At 35.7% G+C, this 14,763-nt stretch overlaps 3 protein-coding genes across 3 annotated transcripts; all 3 read right to left on the reverse strand.

The window, feature by feature from the left end:
* Positions 1 to 222: 222 nt before the first annotated feature.
* Positions 223 to 2,952, reverse strand: LOC136818377 (uncharacterized). The gene is made up of 3 exons (XM_067074714.1): positions 1,955 to 2,952; positions 1,118 to 1,580; positions 223 to 892 (listed from the first exon to the last, which is right to left on the reverse strand). The coding sequence occupies exons 1-3, from the start codon at positions 2,776 to 2,778 to the stop codon at positions 671 to 673; spliced, it is 1,509 nt and encodes a 502-aa protein (XP_066930815.1). The 5' UTR covers positions 2,779 to 2,952; the 3' UTR covers positions 223 to 670.
* Positions 2,953 to 4,536: 1,584 nt separating this feature from the next.
* Positions 4,537 to 10,502, reverse strand: LOC136818398 (uncharacterized). The gene is made up of 4 exons (XM_067074735.1): positions 10,296 to 10,502; positions 6,855 to 8,199; positions 6,256 to 6,691; positions 4,537 to 5,287 (listed from the first exon to the last, which is right to left on the reverse strand). Exons 1-4 carry the CDS (start codon positions 10,453 to 10,455, stop codon positions 4,997 to 4,999), a joined length of 2,232 nt encoding a protein of 743 aa, XP_066930836.1. The 5' UTR covers positions 10,456 to 10,502; the 3' UTR covers positions 4,537 to 4,996.
* A 1,348-nt stretch (positions 10,503 to 11,850) lies between these two features.
* LOC136818400 (tudor domain-containing protein 5-like) lies at positions 11,851 to 14,446 on the reverse strand. The gene has a single exon (XM_067074737.1). The coding sequence runs from the start codon at positions 14,372 to 14,374 to the stop codon at positions 12,074 to 12,076; it is 2,301 nt and encodes a 766-aa protein (XP_066930838.1). The 5' UTR covers positions 14,375 to 14,446; the 3' UTR covers positions 11,851 to 12,073.
* Positions 14,447 to 14,763: the final 317 nt, after the last annotated feature.

Genomic DNA, 14,763 nt, shown 5'->3' on the forward strand with positions numbered 1-14,763 from the left:
TTTAAAAACAAAGACATTATTTTTTATAAAAAATTTTCTTAATTTGAATTTGAAAGGTTAAGCTTCCCATCATCATAAGTTAATAGTATTTTGAATATTCTTTCATAATCAGATTTGACGATATATCTGATTTACACTAAATTTACATTAAAAATGACAAAGGAATGTAATAAATAATGCTAGGGATTGTAGATAATTATTTTTTGAATTTTTCTCATATAGTTCTTTTGTATCACGTTTTTATAAAAGTTTCGAATTTAAATTTAGATGCATTTTGAGAATGGTCGATAGATAATATATTTTGTACTGTAAATTCTTATAAATTACGAATTTATTTTTTGCTTCGCTTTACCATCTAAACGACAATTACGCCAAAAAATATTCAAAAAATTATCAGATCCATAGTATTTCATTTTATTTCACTTTGAGCCTTCGAGCCTTAATGGAGAACAATTCACCGAAATTTTGAAACATTTTCAAGCATGTTTTTCAAGAGACATCAGTTTTGACATTATTTTCTCAATATCAAAGACTGGCTACTTCACCATAAGCTAAGCTGTATGCATTAACTTCATTTTCCCTTTTAGATTGAACATCTCCCCATACCATCCATTTGAAACTGTATGAGTTTTAGTATGTTTCACCTTCAATTTTCCTTAGAGCTCGACTGTTATGTTTTCATGCTACTATAGACGAGACCAATACCACCCACAGCAAAAGCAGCTAACCCAAACGGTGTCCAATTCTTATCATCTTCACCTCCAACCAATCGATCGAAATCTTCACCAACTCTCTGATCGTCACCAGATTCATTGACTTCCCCATTGTTTGATTGTTGTGTTTGTACTGTTGTGAAGATTGGCTCATCTTCCTCACTTACGCCGAGTTCTTCCTGCAAATATGAATGTTCAAAAATTATAAAAGCATTTTTATTTACGCACAATCAGAACACTCACTATCAATTCAATTGCATTCCCCATTAAAAGAAATATGGAGGCATTTGACAATTGTCAAGTTGCAAGTTGATTCTTATGCTGATAGAATGTATGGTCTTTCGAGTCATGGGAGATGGATTTAAAGTGTCTTGCACCATAAGTTTAAAGAGACGTTCTCTTACCCAACCCTTTCCTTCTTTGAAAGGTGATTCATCAGCATTCTCGGTGAAAAACTTGGTCGAATGATCCACCAACTCCTCCAGTTGTGTTTCATTCAAATTCCCTTCAACCATGGTCTCTTTCACTAAGTTTAAAACCATTGCCAAACCTGATAAAGTTCCACGACCCGGTAAAGTGGCTACATCGTAGACGGTTCGTGCAACTGTTGAGAATAGATCGTACGTGATAGAGTTTGTAGCTTGGATAGGATTCAGCAGATCACCGATAGATTTGGCTAACACCTCACCGTGGTGATTCATAATGTCTTGGCTGATCTTCTCCAGTTTTTGAACAGCCATCGTTTCTGGTGTGAAAAGGTTGGATTCTGCCAATTGCAAAGCAAAGCTTCGTCGAGGTAGTGTTAATCGGAGATTGTTTTGTGGCGACTTATTTGTCAGTGTGGTTGTTGATGAATGTAGAAATGCACTGGAAATGAAAGAGTTAGAGATTGTTGTTTTGATTTTTCAATAACAAGTTATCGAAAGTAATCCCAATTTTTGGCTCAGTGCTAGAGCTGTCAAGGATTTTCAAAATTTCAATCTAGAAGTTACTTATGGATTTTAAGCCAAAATAGCTTGACATCTGTTTAGTTTTCCAATTCGTTTCATGCCCAAAATACCTCACCATAGGTATCAAAATGCCCCTAATAGGTTTCTTGGTTGCTATGGCCAGTTCCAGGGCTATGGTTGCTAGGGCAAAGAGCTTATTCTCATTTTAGGGGCTAGGTCCTTTAGCAGCTTGGTTGCTCAATCAAAATAATTTCAAGTCACAGAGTGGAGAAGGCAAAACAATATTCTTACGTCTTTTCAGATTGTAGTGGAGTTGCATCAAATGATTGCCTCGGCGAAATCTCCCCTGCTTGTGCTTGTGTAGTAAATTCTTCAGGAAGGCTTTCTAGAGCGGAGATATCCAGATTAGTAACCAAACACTCTTCAATGAAATCAGAACTTGTGATAATTTTCGGGATGACATTGACGGTTGGTTTGTTTTTCTCTTCTTCTACGTGCTCTTTAATCCATTGTATCAAAGGTTGTTTCATTTCTTCAAACTTTCGTTTCATTAGTTGATATTGTTGTGACGTCAGATCACTCGTACTTCTTTTGATGGTTCCTCGACCATTTTTCTGGTAATCGTCCAACTCTTGGCGATCTTTTTCACCTAATGTAATGGTCTTTGATTTACTGACTTTCCTCTCCCTTTTGACTTGTCGTTTATTGGTGCTTTGTTCTCCTTTAGTTTTACTGCTCTCATTATTCGTTTCAAATTTATCAACAATTACGCCCTCTTTTATAACGTTCACTACTGGTTGACTTGTTTTTCGTTTCACATTCAACCTTGGTGTTGAGATTTGAAGGAATTCCAATACAATCAATTTTGTTTCTTTCTCAAAAAGTTCTAGTTCGGTTGCACCAGGTACAAGTGTGTGTCTTCTTCGGGAGCACAAACAATCTTTGTGTCCGCCGTTTGTCGAAACTTTCTTGCTTCCGAAACTGTGATTATTTTGCCGGCATCGAAAAGGATCCAAGGTGTTTGGAATCTGTTCTGTGTTCCTACGTTTTGAAAGATATAACGATGGGTTCTCTGTCAGCTCTAAAGAGGCCATGTTTTTCTCAAAGAGGTCCATCCTCTACAATTTGTTAACAAAATAATATCATAAAATAAAGCTTGACTGTATTATAGAGATTATTTAGCTTTTTACGGTTTTAATCTCAGAAAGCAGCTAAACTCAACTTTAAACACATTTGAAGTGTCTTTTCCAGCGTCAAAATAACGGTGATGATACTCTCTTATCGAGAGTTATGTATATCAAAGATTGACATCCGAAATAGGTTGAAATCAATCATATTCACTATTGAAGAATTATTTTCGTAGTTGATTCAATAATGTTGAATTATGTTGAGATCCATGTCTGAATAAAATCACAGGCCACCTACAGTTCATTTGCCGACTTCATTCATAAAAATTTCCATCAATAATTCCTAAATGATTTAATTCATCCCTTTTTCTTCTTCTTTTTCTCGATTTCTATCGACCAGTAAATGAACATTTGATTGGTCGAGATTATTTGGAACTCTAAGACATCAGGCGGTAAACCAGCAGAAATATCAAAATAGAAAAAGGTTAGTAGCCTGGATATCGCTTGCCTGTTGTACCAGACGACCACGGCTTTTTCCTTGACACCGTTTTCGGCCGCATTTTTTTCGCCGCTAGTGACGTTGAATTTTATAAATAGATACACGGCGTCGACAAGTTCTCCATCGTAGACGCGAAAGTGGTAATAAGTGATAGACCAACAGAGTGATAAATTTTTTTTTAGGTGTTGGGATAGAGATAGCCTTAGTCTGAATCGCAGACCTCTACAAAACCCCAGGTAGTAAGGAGCATGAATCCGTTAGTGGTTGCCAGCAGCCTAAGATAGCCTAGGATATCCATCCAAGCTTTATTATTAAACTCCGTTTAAGGAGTTTGTTGATATCGCTGTTTTTCATTTGATTTTTTTGTGAGCATGCGTAAATCTGAACTTGAATCCCGATTTTCCCAGATGTTTTAACGTCATTGGTTTTCACAACTGGAACCCCTTTTTGGTATGTTTCAACCTTTTAAAAGAACGAGTCATTCGAAAAAATTAATTTTCTTTTAGATTTAAAATTTTGACCACAATTAATTCCAATAGATTGCATCGAAATTTGCGAATTTGCTTTGCCGATCAAAAAGTTTTGTCTTTAAAGGTATTTCTAAAACTACACCAAACCAAAATACCAATGAAGCCTAACACCTGCTGACTAAATTTCGTCATGAAGTAATTCGCCCAAATTAAATCCCCACTTTCGTTACTTTTCTCGACCAAAACTAAAATCACTTTTGTTACTTATATCTCTTTTATTTGGCAAATCAGCCTTCAAGGCACTTTCAAAGAATATATTTCAGCAAGGTTTTTTCGACCAATCAAAGCAGCGCACCGGCCTGTGAAATACCAACCGTGCACGCGACCGAACTGAAATTTTGAAAAATGCCTTAGATGGTCAAATGTTGGTGCTAGATTTTTTGTTATACTTGGACTCTTTCATTCGCCAAATCAGATTTCAAGAACAATTCACTAAAATCAAACCAATCACCTCTAAAGGATTCTGCGACGTAAAGAGGCCAGTGCCGTAATTTAAGAGGAATCGTGTATGTACCTGCGACGATCAGAATCATCAATAGCGTAAGGGGGTTAAATGATCACTGCGTTTGAGGGTATGCCAATCACTTGTTGAATTTCCAGAGGGCGAGACGGGGTGTTGTACGTTTTGTTGCCTAAATTTCACGTCCTACGATTTCCTACGAAGAAGCTACTAATGTTTCTCACAATGTAATGGAACCAACTTCCGATCGGATACAATTATCGTAGTCGAGAAGAACAGCTCTCGATCATTGCTGATGGTTATCTTTCTATCAATTCTCTAGAAATCAATTCATTATTAATTTGTAATATATACATTCGAATCCCTAAATACTATAAGTATAAATTCCTATAAAAATAAACGCTATAAAATTAATTATCCACAAGAACTATCAATACAAATTCTAAGAAGGAAATAAAACTTCCTCTCATCATTGACCTCAGTATAAATTATATTCATATTTCACAGGTCGAAAAAATTGTAAAGATTTACAAATTGTTTGTATCAATTTATAAAGTTTCGTTATTCTAATTCACATTTCCCATCCTAATTTCTGGCCGTTTGGCCTGTTTGTTAAAAGAAGCTTACGGTCCGTAAACAACAAACAAACTTAAGCCAAATATTATAAATGTATCAAAGAAGTGGTAGCAAGACGCACTCTCATTGCAACCTTGGGTTTCAATGTTTAGAATAACTATACATTAGTCCTAATGCCACCGCACCAACTGCTGCACCGTACGGAACCAAACTATGAAAACTACTGTCACGTGATGCCAATTCTTCGTTCTGATTGGGTGAAACATCACTGTTACTATGGTTACTATCACTGGTTACATCATCAGTTGAAATTGAGGAATGGCGCGTTGAGGGACAACTATCTCCGTGAGTCAAGCATTCGTCACTTGATTCCATGGGAGGTTCGTCATAAACAAAACACGTAGAGTTAAATATCTCTTCGCCCAACGCACCCTGTTGATAAAGAAAGTTGAGAGTCTTCTGTAAACTGTAATACAATAGACCTTATCGGAGTTTTTGATTTTTCTAAAAAAACGATGCATTGTAGGATTGTATCGAGTGTATTACAATATTCTAATCAATCTATTCGAAACAATCCCACAATGCATCGCTTTTTTATAAAAATCAAAAACTCCGATAAGGTCTATTACACAAACAGGTTGATTATCCAGGTCAAACTGATTTCTTTTTTTTTCATACCACCAAATTCTTGACTTAAGCGGTGCTTTAGCAGCCAGCTTCTTTAATACCGTCGTTTTGTAAAAGATCCCCATTTCAGCACTAAGATTCCTTTACCACTTTTCTAGCGGAAAAAGACCAAGACCTCGAGTAAATTTAAGATATTCCGTACCTTTAGAAACAAGCCCTTTCCAATTTCATGCTGGGGGCTAAAAAGGTTCAACAACAACTGGTAACTAGAAATAGCTTTAGGTCAGGGGCCACCTTCTCAGCTAGGGGTCACTTACTTTTATTCAAACTAAAATGGGGGATGAATTCTAAATTATTGTGTTAATTTGGTCACACCAAATTTAGAAGAGCAAAAATTTTACCCTGCGGCGCCAAACTTTGTCCATTTCAGAAATTTCATCAACCATATTTTCACATTTTATAAAGGTTCTGTCTCAGTGGGATTTTTGTCAACAGGCTTATGTTGCATTCAATTGTGCCTACCAAAAATACATCTTATTTTTCAAATTTTCAAAGCTTCTCAAACTTAGGGGCCATCTAGAATATTTTTACATCAGTTTTCGTTTCATATTAGTTTACATTATAGGGGCCGCCTAAATTCTAAGGGTCACCTAAATTCTTAGGGGCCGCCTAGAAGCTGCTTATAAGCCATGTGGTTATCCCGGGAAAAAATAGCGGAAGTGACAAGAATCTTATACCAGAGGGGCAATCTAGTTTAAATCATAAGTATTTACCTCCCAGCCTCCCTCATTTTTGACGGTATCGACTGCGTTTTCTGTGAAGAATTTGGTGGAGTGTTCAACCAACATCTCCATTTGTGTGTCGTTCAAATTCCCTTGAAATAATGTCTCCCTGACAACGTATAAAACCATAGCAACACGTGACCAAACGGACACCTTTTGCGGATCTGTCTTTTGTACAGTCATCTCGTACACTGGTTTTGCTACTCTGGTGAATTGATCATAGTCTTCGATGTTTTTATTATTGGCCATCAGTTTGATCATCTGAGTGATCGGGTTTTCCAGAAGGTTCGGGAAGTCTTCCATAATCTGCTGACTAATTATTTCGAGTTTGTTGACAGCCATTGTCTCCGGTGTAAAGATGTCTGTGTCGAGAGGTTTGGAAGCGACATCCTCTATCGGCGGGAGTCTGTTCTTTGGAATCTTTAAGCTGAAAAAAATGAAGTCGTCAATTTCATCAATTTGGTTTGTTTGATGGTTTGATTTTCTAAACCATTCCACTATAAAGACCAGATATAAAACTAACTAGGAAAACTAAAAAAGCCTTCGATTTTTTCAACATTTTGTTGTAAGTAACTTAAATTTCATCTAACCTTAAACCAGGAGAGTTCTTTTTGTCGGACCAAGATTTTGTTTTCCTATGACCCTTCTTTCTCTGCTTCTTCTCACCACCACCATCAGCGCCATTAGCGAGCCTTGATTTATCGAAACGGCGAATATCTTGCAAAATTTTCTTTTTTGTTATTTTGGAATGTTCATCAAGCCATTTGGCAACAGGTACTTTCATTGCTTGAATCTTACTTCGAACAGCCGCATATTTCTCCTCCGAAATATCACTTCGACTACGACCAAACTTCGCGCCGCCCGTGCTTTCCATTTTATTCTCATTTTGGCGAAGCATTTCTAATAACTTCATATGATCTGCTTCACCGATGGTCATTGTATTATATTTGATAACACTATTTCTCTTCTCTGCTTTTTCAGAGTCAGTTCTTTTTTGCCCTTCAGCCGTGGGCATTTGGTTGTTATTTAAGGATGATGCTTCGGGTGGCAAGGGCGGTGGCGAGGGTGGCTGTTGAGTGAATATTCCGTTCATTTGAAGTGGTGGCGCTGAAGCATGTTTGGGTCGCATTGGGGTAGCTATCGGCGGAGCTTGTTTTCTGCTTCCCACCGGTGGAGGCGGCAGAGGAAGAGGGGGTTCCATTGGTATGTCTGTGAAACAGGTATCAACTCTTCCTCCTGGGGCCGACGGAATGGAATGTTCATGACCTCCGCCTGTTTGGTTGACTTGTGAATGTAATTCTATTACCTCACGATTTTGCGAAAACATTTCTACATCATCATTTGAATCACTTTCTTCCTCGGTTTGTTTTGATGGTTCTTCTCTTTCCATTACAATTTCCGACTGTACTTTCTTCATTTGTTGAATCTCGGAGAGTATCTCATCGCTGTTTTTCTCTCCAAGTTCAAGTTCCTCCCTTGTAAAGGAACTAAACGATTTGGAGATCGGAATTTTAGGTGCCTCAGTAGCGAGATATTCAAACGACCGCGATCTAGCTCTTAACTGATCAGGTCTTAGAGACCGTAAAAATTCCAAAACAATCAATTTTGTTTCGTGTTGCATGAGTTCGCTTTCAGTAACAGTGTCAGTAAGTCGACGAACCCTCCGGCATCGACGACATCCTAACCCTCCTTTATGGTTTCGACAATTACATTGCGTCGCCGTTACAGAGTTCATATTATCTACAGGTTTTATGCTGTTTGCACCACCTAACTCTACCGTATGGCGTCGATCACGTATATATTTCTGTCTGCGTTCTTCAGATGTTTTTCGAATGTTTTTATTGGACGACTTACGAACGTAAACACAATCAGTTTCGTCAATGTTCAAACTTCTTTTCGCTCCATCTTCTCGTTCCTCCAAAATTGCTCTGGCATCTAAACAGAAAATAATCAATATACAAATAAGACCTTAGTGCGGGGCAAGTACGGACTAGTACAGTACACAGAAGACAGACATATTTTCACATGACAATCAAACAGAAGCCAACAACAATTTCCATAGCACGGGTTTATTTTAATATCAAAATTATTTTAGTTAGTTTGGAATTTCCCGGAAATAAAAATCTTGTGAAAAGGTGCTTTGAGGTATGCGTTATAAAATGCAAGAATATGCATGATTTGAATCGACTTTATAATTTTTCCTCTTTCACTCTGAAGGATCAAAAGACGTTTATAATAGTCCGACAAAACACGACTGTGAGACTTTGAAAGGAATAAGAAAACCAAGAATTTCTAAAAAGCCTGATAATATTCATCTCTACATTCAAAATAAACAAAACAAGCAACATGCTGAATGGACCTACCTGATGATGAAAGTTAGTTAGCAATGCGAAAAGAAAAATGAAAAAAATCAGTCAGAAAATATAGCATTTAGCGAAAATACACAACACAATAAATTCATCATTGATTGTTGATGGGGGGAGAGAGAAGGGTTGCAGCTGGTTGCAGGGAAAAAATAAATAGGAAGTTCTGGTCGCAAAAATCAGTTTTATTGACAATTGAATCATGCTTGATGGTGAGCATTGTTATCAATAATGTTTTTGTGTGAAAAACATAGAAATACAAGGAAAAAATCCAATGAAAATCTGCAAAAACGACGATTTCCGGCAACCGGAAAATTTTTTTCTCAAAAATCAACTCGGCCATCTTTTGAGCATTGCGAATACGCATCTTTCTGCAAAAAATCAGAAAAAACTAAGACTGAAAATTCGAGAAAAAGTCAAAAAACCGGTTTTTCCGGCATATTTCCGGCATTTTCGGCCGGAAAAAAATGTTTTTCGAAAATCGGGCTCCGTCACAATTTAGGTATTGACATTTTGCATCAATGTGCAAAAAAATTTTTTCTTAAAAATCGGACTTGGCCATGTTTTGAGCATTGTTAATATACATCTTTGAGCAAAAAATCAGAAAAAACTAATGATAAAATCTCGAGAAAATGCCAAAAAACCAGTTTTTCCGGCATATTTCCGGCATTTTCGGCCGGAAATGAATTTTTTCGAAAATTGGGCTCCGTCGCAATTTAGGTATTGACATTTTGCATCAGTGTGCAAAATTTCATGAAAAAATATAAAGTACAGCTCAAGAAATTCAAGAAATACCGTTTTTCCGGCGAAAATCGGCTGTTCCGGCGATTTTTAGAAAGTTCCGGCTTCAAAAATCAATTTTATTGAAAATTGAAACATGCTTTATGGTGGGCATTGCTATTAATAATCTTTTTGAATGAAAAAACAACCAATTATATGGAAAAGTCCAATGAAAATCCAGAAAAACGGCGATTTCCGGCCATTATTTTCGGCAATTTTCGGCCGGAAAAAAAAATTTTTTCTCGAAAATCGGATAGGCCATTTTTTGGGCATTGTTAATACGCATCTTTGAGCAAAAAATCAGAAAAAACTAATGATGAAATCTCGAGAAAATGCCGAAAAACCCGTTTTTCCGGCATATTTCCGCCATTTTCGGCCGGAAAAATTTTTTTTTTGAAAATCGGGCTCCGTCACATTTTGGGCATTGCCATTTTGCATCATTGTGCTAAAAATTAGAAAAAACTAATGAGCCGATCTCGAGAAAAGCTGGCAACAGACGAACGAACGGACGAACGAACGAACGAACGAACGGACAAGGGTTAATTTAAAGGACTACCTTAGGTAGGTCCAAAAATATTTGAATATTAAAACAATATTACGATAAGAAATAACAAAAGAAAGGAGAGATAGAAGAGAAAATGAAATCCCAGGTCGATATTGTATTTCAAAATCAGCGGGAGTGAAAAGGAAGAAAGCGAGAAATGGATATATTCTAAAATATGTCATAATTTTAAACAGAAATCGTGTGGAATTTTAAGGATGTCTAAAAACACACCCTTGATAAAGCCCCGTAGGTCGAAGGAACCACATCAGAGTTAAAACAAAAATAGATAAAAAACAAATGATAAGGTCTGAATTCTTCCAGATCATAGAGAAGTACCAACTAACCTGCTCTAGAACGAGTATCCATAGTATGAGCACGCCTCACTCTACTAGGCGAATTCTTGGATAAAGGTGTTTGTCTTGTTAACTTGCGGCTACCAACTCCTCCTCTATCCATCGGTGGTTTTCTTTTCACCTCTGAATCCATTTCGATATCCATTTCCATTTTGTCGTATTTATTTTTGTTTTCGTTTTTCCTGAAAATAAAGAAAAGAAACGTAATTAAGTTGTTAATTAAAAACGCACTCCCAACGGATGTTTATTAATGGTCATAAAGTCTAGAAAATCATTTTATACCATGTCACTATATATCCTGTACTTTAAAAAGGGGAGTTTAACAACGACTCAAATTATACATAAAAGTTGGGAACTTTAATGTGTGTGTACGAAAAGTCTGCATAAAAAACTAATTTTCTTATCATAGTATCAGATAACAGAATAAGATATTTATTATTCGACACTCGTCCTCTCGCCTCTCTTCTCGAGTGCACCCGAAACTCAATTATGAAAAGAATGCCATAAAATATAATTGTTACTGGAAACAAAGATGACGTCACCGAAATCACATGTCAATCTCTTACACGAATGTAGTTTCATCCGATTAAACAAAATGCAAAGATGATAAAAAGATATTTCTCTGAAAAAGTAAAACTAGTAAAACAAAATATAACATTTACAACGCAACTAAATACACGCTTTTCTTTTGATAAGAACAATTTATTTAAGACCAAATTGCGAACAATTCGAGAACAATTTCAGAAATGGCTAAAAAGGACTCAGTTTAAGCCTCAATTAACTTAACATAAGTGAATAAAGTTAGCACAAGAAAAGCATGAGAGCATTTATCATTTATAAAACATGAAAACCTAAAAAAATCAAATCAAATGTATTTCTAAATCAGAAAACCTGGTTCCTATAAAAAGAAAAATGTGTAAGACAAGAAGCTTTGCTAAACATATCAATTCCTTGATTTTCTCAGAATCTTTGGTATTTTACTTGATAAAAAGTTATGATTAATTTTACATACTACATCAGAAATTTGACTATCAGACATTCTGTGCAAAGTTTGTTTTGATTTTGCGAGGAAATTACAAGAGATGGGAGTTATGTAAAAGATAATAATTCATTTAGATTAAAAATTCATTCAAGATAATAAAAAGAAATCTCTCCCTTAACAGTTCAAAACCCGTTGGAATTGATAAACAGCTTCATTGTTATCAAAAAACTTATCTAATCATGTAATGAATATACTTTATATATAGCAATCTATAAAAACGTTTATCCAAAACTATAAAATATAAAAGCAGAAGCCAAAAAATCTCTGTTTGCTTGTAAACTCTGATAAGACGCTTACCTAATGTTAATGCAAAGAATTTGTTGGCCTAAGTAACACACAACATGAAAGAATTTGTATTAATATTTGCCATTTATAAAGCAAAAAGTCTTGGCACAAATCCCTATTTCATTGATAAAAAAAATCTGCAGCTAGAATTCTTATTGCTTATTTTTTAGTTTTACAGGTTAGATAAAAATATAATATTCTCGTTTTATACATCTTCTATACATGGAAATGCCCTTTCTTTCTGTTTTAAGAAACTATTTACACTACCTAATTAAAAAATATTGACTACTAAAGAAAACGAAATAAAGGTACCATAGCATAAGACCAGGAATTCAATAAGAAAAAAGTACCTCAAAAACGGATCTCGGAGTCATTTAAAAATCTTGTAAGATGTTGTAAGGTGAAAGACAAGTGTATATATGACAAAATATTGAAATCAATTCTAGCCTATACTTAGTAAATTGATCTCTTTTTCAATTGCAAGGATTTCATCCATCGTATTTTCCTTTGCAGCATTTGTAATCATACTCATGTAAAGCCTTTTCTTCTTGAATTTCAATGCTTGTATTTGCAATGCAGCAGATTCTGCCTCTGACATTTTCATATTATTTGCATCCCAATATTTTTCTTTAAGTGACTCTAACATTTCAATTTCTTTTTCAATCAGAGCTTTGCTATTCTCATGAATAGGTTTGAATGCTTGAAATAATTGTGGAACTTCTGTCAAATTATAAACTATCAAACTTTGATTTGTACCACAATCTAACATTCCTTTGACATCTTCTTGTTTGCATAGTTCAATGAGTTTGGGAGAATCTTCAGAGGTGATGATTTCTCTTACCAAGTTGATTCTTTTTTGCCGTGCCATTTGTCGCAATATATCAACATTCCAAAATAGATGTGAAATCTCAGCACCAGCAACAAATGCTTCATCTTTGTAGTTAATCATGTGAATAACAAAATGTTCTGTTACTTCTAATGATTTCATTAATTTGATGCTTTCTGAAACGTTCTGTGGTTGCTGTATTGGAGTAGGTGATACTGTTTTGGGTATGACAGGGTTTTGCTGCAGTTTGGTAGATAGTTGTGAAACATCTTTCAAAGCTTGATAATAATTTTGGTAATAGTTTTTAAGATTGTTTATCTGTTCTTGGTCACAAGAACCTTTTTGGGAATTTTTATCCTTATTGATAGTCTCTGAATAACCTCTCATGTTTCCAAAACCTTTAAACGATAGAATTTGGGCTATATTTTGGGAATCATCGTTTGCTGGGGCAAGAACAAGGTTATGTGCTCGGTCAACTTTAACAACTGTAGCCAAAAGTTCTTGATCTTGTGTCTGATTGAAAAATTCTTTAATGCCAAGATCACTCCAAATATCATTACAGGGTTCAATATCAGCAAGTCTTCCTTGTTGCGCTTGATGCTGCAAGGTGTAAAATTCTTGAAGTAAAAGTCTCAATGAAGAAATTTCAACAGTAGTTTCATTTCCATAATCGATATAGTGAACTTTGACTGTGTCTTTTGAAACTTTGCTTTTGACAATAGCTCGATACCATTGATTATCCTCTGAATATAATGCACAACAAATTTGACCAGGCTGGAAATCAAGTGAAGTAAATAGGTCTCCTTTAACTGAGTTATAAAATTCATTCATTCTTTCCATCAATTCGTCAAGTTCTGAAACATATTTTTTATCTTGATACCAAAAGGAACTTGGACTGATGATATAGGAAATGTAACATTTTATTTTGTCTCCAACTTGTTTGGTTGGTGAAGGGTGTTTGTTATTACTCACAATGGCGGGGAGTTCCTGAGTTGCTACAGATCTTAAAATCCAATCTCCTCCACTCTGTGGTCTTTCAATCTTTACAATATCGGGAATTTTGGACATCATTTCAATGACACTGTGAAAACCATAGGTGTGGATTTGAAATGACTTTTGGAAAAACTGTTTGTATTCAAAAATAAATTTTGCAGCTGGTAATCCAAACTTAAATTTTGTCAACAACGTATAAATCTCCATTTTGACAGATTGTGGCAAAGCGCTATTCTTTGAAATTGGGTCAGTTAATTGTTGGTAATAGGAGCGAGATTGTTGATGGCGATTTGGTAAGGGTGCAAAATGGTTGGCTTGACTTTGTTGAGGATTGGAAAACAGGGGAATTCTCTCTTCTTCTTTTTTCAGGGATTGTTGGGTAGGATATAAAAAGGCTATATGTGGAGCTGGATGTTTCACTTTCACAATATCTTGGCACTTCATAATAACTTCTTTCATATCATTGAATCCAAAGGATTGACAATCCATTTTTCTACCATATCTTCTTTTATAAGACTCTTCAAAGTTTTTTATCTCAACTCCTCTTGGGTATGTTGCAATGAGTTTTGAAATCTTTGTTCTTACATAATCGGGTACAACCATTTTCACAGGCTTCTGCTGAACATTTGTAACAATTTTTGTATTGTATCTAACAGACTTTTGATGCCGCACAAGTTCATTAATGTGAGCTGTTGAGCTGTCAGCTATCCCTTTAAGCAACATAACACCCCCAGAAATGAAAATAGGTCTTACAACATCTGGCATGTCTTTCACAAGTTCAACTGCAGAATAATATCCTAGTTCTTTGTAGGGTAAGGGTTTGGATGCTACCAACGAGTATTCGGAGCAAAGTTCGCTAACTGATAGGCCATTTTTTGTGGAGATTAAAAGAGCTCTTACAATCTTCTTTACTTCATCCATCATTTAACAAACTGCATCGACCTGTCGACATCAGGTCCAAGTGTGTTGTTGTCGACCGCAGTCTCAGTCGGGTTTAAACGTAGCATACTAATAACACGAAGATATTTGACTCGTGTTAGAAAATAATAAAAATTTGTCGAGGGGCATTTTCCATTATTGAGAAGCCTCTTGGAAACTTTTTTACGTGAATTGAATGTTAAAAAGATGTTATAATGATGCTTTAATCAAAAATATGCCCGGGGGGGGTACTTAGGCAAAAATGGGTGCTGGGTATGTGCGTGCCTTAAGGGTAGGGTTTTTCACCCTCCCAAAGTCTCTCTAAGGGTTACCAAAACAACAAAAGTCAAAATCAGTCTCTCTAAGGGTCGGTTTTTTCACAAACTCGGGTCAAA

The sequence above is a fragment of the Clytia hemisphaerica genome, unplaced genomic scaffold (genome assembly GCF_902728285.1).
Source record: "Clytia hemisphaerica strain Z4C2 unplaced genomic scaffold, Clytia hemisphaerica genome assembly, whole genome shotgun sequence".
In the NCBI taxonomy this organism is placed as follows: Eukaryota; Metazoa; Cnidaria; class Hydrozoa; order Leptothecata; family Clytiidae; genus Clytia; species Clytia hemisphaerica.

Excerpts from the sequence above, each read along its gene's own strand:
- LOC136818400 (XM_067074737.1), bottom strand. The coding sequence starts at position 14,374 with ATGATGGATGAAGTAAAGAAGATTGTAAGAGCTCTTTTAATCTCCACA.
- LOC136818398 (XM_067074735.1), bottom strand. The coding sequence starts at position 10,455 with ATGGAAATGGATATCGAAATGGATTCAGAGGTGAAAAGAAAACCACCG. Across the intron at positions 6,692-6,854 it reads AAGAACTCTCCTGGTTTAAG|CTTAAAGATTCCAAAGAACA; the intron begins GTTAGATGAAAT and ends CATTTTTTTCAG. Across the intron at positions 5,288-6,255 it reads AAAATGAGGGAGGCTGGGAG|GGTGCGTTGGGCGAAGAGAT; the intron begins GTAAATACTTAT and ends CTTTATCAACAG.
- LOC136818377 (XM_067074714.1), bottom strand. The coding sequence starts at position 2,778 with ATGGACCTCTTTGAGAAAAACATGGCCTCTTTAGAGCTGACAGAGAAC. Across the intron at positions 1,581-1,954 it reads CCACTACAATCTGAAAAGAC|TGCATTTCTACATTCATCAA; the intron begins GTAAGAATATTG and ends TTTCATTTCCAG. Across the intron at positions 893-1,117 it reads TCAAAGAAGGAAAGGGTTGG|GAAGAACTCGGCGTAAGTGA; the intron begins GTAAGAGAACGT and ends TCATATTTGCAG.